The 8489-nt window shown below is 38.7% G+C and overlaps 1 protein-coding gene across 1 annotated transcript in view; it reads right to left on the minus strand.

Annotated features, from left to right (window-relative positions):
- The window catches only part of ACTN2 (actinin alpha 2), a 90000-nt gene extending 82131 nt beyond the window's left edge, over positions 1–7869 (minus strand). Inside the window, exon 1 of the mRNA XM_089529858.1 lies at positions 7455–7869. Coding sequence (XP_089385984.1) covers positions 7455–7583 — 129 coding nt within the window. The 5' untranslated portion in view covers positions 7584–7869. The remainder of the gene's footprint in view (positions 1–7454) is intronic.
- Positions 7870–8489: the final 620 nt, after the last annotated feature.

Genomic DNA, 8489 nt, shown 5'->3' on the forward strand with positions numbered 1-8489 from the left:
GGGAGCTGCTATCAGAGGGAGGGATACTGTTTTGGTTGCCTCCCTCTGCCCATAAGAGCAAATCAGTCCATCCAGGGATCACTTCTAGCCTACAGAAGTGGAGAGAAAGGGTCACAGAAATGGAAGAGGATGCCAACACCACTGCCATTGCAACAGCTCCACCCAGCCTAATGTCCCAGACTCTCACCTCATAAGCAGTGTCATGTGAGGAAAGAGTGGGGTGGTGCTAGGAGGAGAAGTGGCAGCAGGTGGGGACACTCACCACTACCTCTCCTCTTTCTGATACCTCACCACCTTCCCCATCCCAGCCAAGCTGCCTGGCACAGACTCCAGCCACCCTCTCTGCCAGCCAGGGTGCCTCTACTCTATGCTCACTGTGGCCTGTGGTGGTGGTACTGCCTCCAGCTGCCATCAGCATCTCTATTTCTGGCAATGCCAGCTACCCTGCCAGACCTGGAAAGGTCTGGCAGTCAGCAGCAGCAGCAACCCACCCCCACCAGAAGCCACAGCCGACAGAAAGCAGAGAACCAAGGCTGGTAGAGGGAGCAACCAGGAGAGGGGTCTTTGGATGGACAATGAGTACCGGCCCACCAGGTGTTCACCACCCTCTGAAGTGTCATCCAGTGCATTCCGCACCCCCCTATTGACATCCCTGCTACCTTCTCTGCAGCTTTTGCTCTCCCTTTGCTTCCTTACCCTTTCGCACTGCACTCTCCTTTCCCTCCTACCCATTCTCTTGTTTCACCTCTTGCCCTCATGATGTGTCCAGCTTTCACTTCTTCTACTCTTGTGCATATTTTATGGTTATATTATTTAAAATTGCTTTAACTGATTTTAAATTGTCTGTTTTTCAATTGAAAATTACAGTCTTTAATATACAAACATTTGTAATTATTTGGGGTTTTTTAAAGCTGATTTTATAGTAAGCTGCCCTGAGATCTTTAGATAAAAAGGTGGGATATAAATATTTAAATAAATAAATAAAAACACTCTGCCACTCACATGATTCACTTTCCCTTACCTCCTACTCCTTCCCTTATTTCACCTCATGCCTTCTCACACTGCATTCTTCTCTTGTTTCTTGCACTCCACCTTTCACATCACTCACTCTCCCTTTCTTTGTACTCAGTCTCTCACTTCACCTCACAGTCATGAAATGTGTCCTTTTCCTGCTTTTGTGGGAATACAGAAGTCGTAGGAAGACTGGGATTTTTGAACTCAACCCACATTAATTCCAATAAGAAGGCACTGCCTTCTTTAATTTGGACTAAAGTATAGCTACTCATTAGGGGGAAGATATTCTGAAATAAAATCTATCAAATAATGAAGAAATAAAGGAACACCACATATTAACAATATATTGTTTTACCATTTAACAGCTAACTCAATGGGTGTACAGAAATGCACACAAAAAAAGACCACACAGTCTAATCTGAAATTGGGATGGGACAAGAATTCTGGCAATGAAAATTAAGCAGGTGGATTTACAGATCCCTGTCCAGCATTTCTTAAAAGCAGCCCTAGGACAGCTCCAATCAAACTGGGGAAGAGGAAGCTATGAGATGCAAGTAGGGTAATTAACCTGACACTTCACTGCTTTTCTGTTCAGCATTCCCTTCCAACTGTCTAATATAGCTTCTAAGGGTGGTAGATACCCCTGAGTGTATTACTCCACCACCATAAGCTTCAGTGAAGATGGATTAAGAAGATGAAATCCCCACAGTTCTTTAAAGGGAGTTATTACATTTAATGTCAGAAGTCAAAACACAGGCTGGCATCCTGTTCAGTAATTACAAGAGTGTAAGATGGACATACAATCTCAGAATCTTTGGGATTCACATTTACAACCAAACATAATCCCAAAAATCTTTTCAGTCAGGCAGTACCCCAACCAAAGCAGTTGCAGCAAGACCCCCCAAGAGATCTCCCCAGCTTCCTTTTTTAAAACACATCCCGAGAGAGCACTGCCGACAAGAGCACTGTCGACATCTTCCTAGTACCCCTACCCTTCCACAGCACCAGTTGCCTGGATGAAAAGGTATCCTTTAAGACAAGGCTCATCTATAATTGTAGTTACATCTAGCAAAAGATGATCATGGTCGTTGTTTTTAAATAAGTAGCTATAAATCCGGGCACAAGAGGAATTGTCAGTTACCCTTATAATTTGTTGTTGTTATTGTTGTGTGCCTTTACATTGTTTCCGACTTATGGCAAACCTAAGGCAAACCTATCACAGGTTTGTTTGTTTTTTTGCATGTTTCTTTAGAGGGGGTTTATCTTTGCCTTCATCTGAGGCTGAGAGAGTGTGACTTGCCCAAAGTCACCCCAGTGAGTTTCATGGCAGGGCCAGGATTAAAATCCTGGTCTCCGGAGTCAGAGTCCAACACTCAAACCACTACACCACATCGGCTCTCTACCCTTACAATCAAGCTTTTTAAATCATGCTTTGCTTTCTTGTCATTAGTTCTTTTTAGATAACATTAAAAAGAATCATAGAAAAACTGAGAATTGCTGTCCTATGGTACAAAACATGGCAACATAGGGAGCCCATCTCCCCTGTAACTATTAATACATATCACTATAATAGTTGTGGTTACATAACAGAAGTGTTTCAAGTATGATGTAACTTGCTTATGCCTCAGTTATTGCAAACATGAATTAATTACAGAAAACATATTATTTGTAACTAGCATTTAGAACAGAACAAGCAACGTTCTGAACTGCAACTTTCTGGCCCAGGCCTTTATAGAGAACAGAAAGGGCATTTAAACTTCAACATATAGGTTAAGAAGGGGCAGAGAGATTTAGCTTTTTTATGCAATGTGCTTTTTCAGAATTATCAGTGTTGTTAGGATGTACAATCCTGGTTCCCTGAGCTACTAGGTGGTTCCCATTTGCACCCTTGAGGGAAGGAAGGGGGCAAGCTGTTGCCAGTGTCCTCAGCTGCAATAACTATCTCTGGAGCTTGTCGAACCACACTGGTTTCTGGGAATGTCACGCAGTCACAAACACATAGACTGGGTGTTTTTAAGCTGTTCATAGCAATGGGAGATGTGGCAATTTGTCAAAAATGTACTTATTTCAATTTTAAAAAAATCACCATGTAGTGTATAACATTATTTTTACTCCCACCTCACTATCCAAGGTGAATATTATCTCTCTGTGTGTACCGGTGCTAAATCCATCACATAGATTCCTTTTGATAAAATTACTCCATGACACATTTATGGAAATCTAAGAATTCTGCACCAGAGAGTTTGAACTATTGCAGACGAGGTGGCCGTATTAGTTGCAGTTATAATTAGGCGTCACTGTCCATTGTAATCCTCAGGACGTCATCAACTGTTACCAGCAACTGTTGACAGATCTCATACCATGCATATCCTGAAATGGCAAGTCTGAAGAGGGCAGCCCACAATAGAAACAATGGCATTTATTTTCGTCCTGTTCCAAGATTGTCTCATAGAACATGCATGCTAGCCAACTGCCTGGCTTGGCCAGAGATCACTGTTCTATATTATATTACTAGTTTGAACAAAGCTTGGCAACTATGTAGTTAGAATCTTCTCATCGTATACATGGACATCAGGAATGTACTTTGTGAAACTTATTTTAGCACTATGGAGAAGAGACTGACACCTTCAGATCTTTCCAAATCCATCAGTCCTGCTGAGAGACTATGTTGCTGCCTGGAACAAAATGCCAGACTTATTTCCAATCCAGAGAAGAAGAATGCTCTTCTATCAGATGTTATTTATAGACATGTCTGTCAATTTAACATTTGTTTCAAAATGCTCAGGACAAAGTAAAATAATAAATGTTGACACCCATTCACCACTACTGCTCTACAACCTTCATTCAAATCTATAGGGCATTCTGAGATTTTCTAAACAAATGCCATTGAAATTAATGGCCTGCCCTACAGCACTGATTCAGAGACTATTTTTTTTACAGCATCTTGCAACGTTAACTGTTTTGCAATGTATTGGCTAATTAGAGAAATATAACACCACTTGTTCATGAGATTTGGAGACTATAAAAATAAGCTACATTTTCTTTTCTGCCATACACAAATTTTAAGAATGCTTTCATGGTATGAAAACTTTTTTGCCGCATATAAGCTCTTGGTTTTAAAAACAAGAAATCCCTTGTTAATTCTCATAAATTCAGAATAAGGGCCAATTAAAGCACTAAGAGTCAAGGTGCATAATGTCCCACTTCAAAGATGTGCAATTCAACTTCTGCACTTTTGTACTGTTTGCACTTATTTAAACGGGGCTTGTGAGACACCAAATGTACTACAGCATGGTGAATGGCAGTGTCATAAAAGGAATGAAAATGAGAAAAGTGAGAATGTTTGCTACAGCTGGTTAATAAGATCTTGTATAGAGTATTGAAAATAAAAGCAAGAATTTCCATTTTTCATGGAAGACAAATATTTTTACAGGCCACAAGATTCCTTATATTAGGAAGAAAGAAGATCCAGAAGATGTTATTACTGTATCAGCTATCTGCCACCTAATCAACTGAATCATATCTAAATTGGGATTATAAATGTTGGTGATGTGATAACTACAAAGCTGATTTCATCCACCCTAGGTGGGAATGTCATTGTATTAAATGTTTGTGTACCTTCTCATTGTTACACTTCTAACTGCGAGCTTCTGATCATTCTGCATAGTTGTGTAGATGTACAGATAGACTCTAGACTCAAAATAATGGTTCAAAATCTATTGAAGGGTTCTGGGATGCTGGCAGCAAGAACATGGTAGAGCTTTGAAGAAATAGTTGCAAAAAGTTAGAAATGCGACATAGTTGAGAGATCAGGTTAATTTAACAGATTTTTTTCTAATGCATGGTACTCTTTTACTGATTTTATGAGGGCTAGATATAACTTTTATATGACTAGATATTAAACCTCTTCCATGTTCTAATCAGTTTAATGTTTTTTTTTCCTTTTTTGTTCAGTCACTTTAATGGCTAATGAGCACACTCATTTTATATTAATTTTACTTTTTTACATTGTTCATTTTCAATTCAAAGCTTTTTTTTTTAAGGCAATGTTAATAATGTCTGCAGTGTCAGGATAAGTCTAAGGATGCATTGGTTCACCTCCCAACTCAGCTATGAAGGTCACTCTGTGAACTTTAACTGATCACTTTTTCAACCAAACCTACCACACAAGGTTCTTTTCAGGATAAATAAGAATGATATTGAACCGTGCAAGCTGCCTTGAGCTCTCTGTACAAAATATAGGAAAGAACTGACATGAAAAAGAAACTACCATCTGTTGGAGGGTGCTTTGATTGTTAGTTCCTGCATGGCAGGAGATTGGACTGGATGGCCCTTGTGGTCTCTTCCAACTCTGTGATTCTATACCTCCTCCCACAACGTATTAAATTAAATGGTATTTTTAAATGTGTAATCACAACTACAATTGTGATGCACATAGGCAGGAAGAAAGTTTTTACCTTTGTATTTTGTGTCATGGTTCCAACAAAATCTAACCCACCACCCCCATCTATTTGTGATGGGTCAAATTGGTTGCTCTTTTTCAGAGAGAAAAACTATTATTGATGCTGAGGTTATTACCAATGAAAGCTCTCTCCAACAGCAAGGAATGGGAAGAGTCTTTTTTAAAAAACAAGCTTTCCTAGCATACCATCATTTCAGTCTTGATCAAACATTTCCATATGGCTTCCAATTTAAAAAAAAAAAAAACACACACACACACACACACACGAAATACAATCACATTTTGGTTTTGTATTTTAAATTCACATTTTGAATATAATAAGTAATTTGACCCCTACGTTCTGTTTCAATTGGATGTGTTTTACTGAATAAGTTTTTAACATGGATATGCGCTTTTACAAAGCATGCAGCCATTTATAGTCCTGTAGGGTCAAAGAAAGCCAAGAGTGTAGCTACAGGAGGGAGAGAAGGCCCCACAAAAGAATTCTGCCCCCGCCTCCATGCCATTTTTCCTTCAGTCCCCAAAGTTCTACCATTGCAGAGAGGGACATTGTAAATTGTTTGCTGTTATGTTTGCTGTTTTTGCATTCCCTTGGCCACTTTGCCCTTCCTTTTCTTTGGATGTCTAAAATGTATTTCTAAATGCTCAATTGAAGTTTTGAGTTACAGCAATGCTAAAAATTTAGCAACTGAAGAAAAATAAAATGGGGGGGGGTCAAAATTCTTCAAGAACGCAAATAATTCCACCCCCCACCCACACTCCTGGTACCTACATCCCTGAACAAAATCCTGAATGTCTTGTGGCTGTTATATTATTGGTACATCTGAAAAAACTTGCATTATTATCTATGGCTGCATCCACACTACAGAAACAATCCATAGCTCAGGGCTATGGAATTCTGGGGATTGTAGTTTGTTATAGCATCAGAGTTCTCTGACAAAAAAATTTAAATGTTTCACAAAACTACAATCCCCAGGGTTGTATAGCATTAAGCCATGGCAGTTAAAGTGATGTCAAACTGGATTATTTCTGAAGTGGATGCAGCCATAGTGGCTTTTACTGCGTGCTGAGAATAAGATAAATTTCCACAATACTCATAGAATAAGTACATCTAGTACAGAGGTTTTATACATTATTTAAACAAGAGAAGGTAGGGCTTCACCTGCCATGTACCTCTCTCTCAGTTTCAGTTCACATATATATGCAAATGTGGTAAATAATGTGGATTGATGGGATGAGTCTGAGCATGTTGGTAAAGTCCCCAGATTTGTGCTATTGTTCATGGAATCTTGGAAAAGTTTATACGGATATTCTCAAAAGGAATAATCTAACATGAACACTGAACAATTGGGACTTTGGTATCTGGTGAAGACAAGCAAATACCTGGTCACACATCCAGCCTCCTTTTATCAATCCACATTTCAGCACAAATTTCCAAGATCATCTGAATTTAGGTCCTTATTCTGCCAGGCCAAGGTTATGACAAAAGCAATACATCTGAAAACCATTTGAAACCATTTGAAAAGAAATGCTGACAATCCATATGCTGTATATAGAGTTGTTTAATGCACTGAGTTTCCCATCAAATGTACCACCAATATTTATCCTCATAGTTAAGATTAGGTGGCAGATAGTACTGATACAACATGTTCTGGATTCTCTTTTATGTTAATTTAAGGTTATGCTGTAGCCTGTATAAATACATTTACAAATTTAGGAATCCCTATAAAACGTGCCCAGATGTTTAAATCCATATTCGTTGTAACTTTATTCCAAAATTTCAAATGATAATATAATAATCTTTGACCATAAGTATAATTTATTCTGTCTCTCTTTCAATTTCTCACACATGCACATATACACAAAACAATTTTATACCGAGATAAGCAACTGAAAATGACTATTGGATAAATTAGCAAGGCTACATTGGCACATATATACAATATCTTTTTTAAAAAAATCTGTTTGATTTCCTGACCTTCCTTTGCTGTTTCTCCCATGCAGGGTCCAGAAGCAAGTCCCTGTCCCATTCTTCCTCTTGGTTCATATATTCATCCTCTTCATATTCATAGTTGTAGTGTATGCTAGTATCTATCTGGGTGGTCATGTTGCTTAACAATCAGACTCTGTTTCACACCTGCAGAAATGTCTTTGTTGTTATGAAGGAACTTCTTTTAAAAAAATAATAATGATAATTATCTTGCCAAGTCAGAAGGAGAAAATTCTGTCCAGTTTTCTTTGGGCCTGAAATATGTATATAATATATGCTGTCTTGCTGATATTGCAGATGCAGTTGCAGGTAAGAGCTTGCCTTTGATTCTTCCTTATCTTTCTGCCTCTAGACTGCTGCTGCGATTCTCTGAAAGGAACTGTGGCTCAGCCAAAGGCTGCTGCTGCTTTTCACTATTTATCCTCTCACCTAACCATGTGACTCTATACTGCCACCCCTTTTTTCAAGTCCTCTCTTTGCTATTTGCCAATCAGATCTGGATAGGCAGAATTATTCTCACCTCATTACCTTCAGAAACTGATGAAATAAAATTTTGTGCCCACTCTTAACACAAGAAACACACTGCCAGCAGAGCTTGGAAACAGGAGGGACCTGTAATAGCTAAGGTATTCTAGTAATCCAGAAAAGTAACTTTTCCATACTGAGTGCCAGATGCAGATTTGCAGGTGAAACAGCTACAGGAAGAATTACCTCAAAGGTAATCAGAAGATAATTCAGCAATTCTGTCTGAAGCATGTTTTCCAGGATCCATCACTTCACCTCCTTTAGCCAAATAATTAATTACCAATTATTGTTTTCTTTTCTTTTTTCTTATTTTTTTATTGTAATGTAATGTGATCCAGTAAAATACAGAATTTAGAATACACAATACTACAATGTTACTCAATATATACCCAATACAATGACCTTGATGCGATCATATTTTTTCCCCAAATAATCCCTAGTCGGCCTGGACTCCGTGCTCACTAACTCATCTGATAGTACCCAAAAGGAGACCAGCTT

This window comes from Sceloporus occidentalis, unplaced genomic scaffold (assembly GCF_023333645.1).
Source record: "Sceloporus occidentalis isolate IW3139 unplaced genomic scaffold, rSceOcc1.0.p SCAF_6, whole genome shotgun sequence".
In the NCBI taxonomy this organism is placed as follows: Eukaryota; Metazoa; Chordata; class Lepidosauria; order Squamata; family Phrynosomatidae; genus Sceloporus; species Sceloporus occidentalis.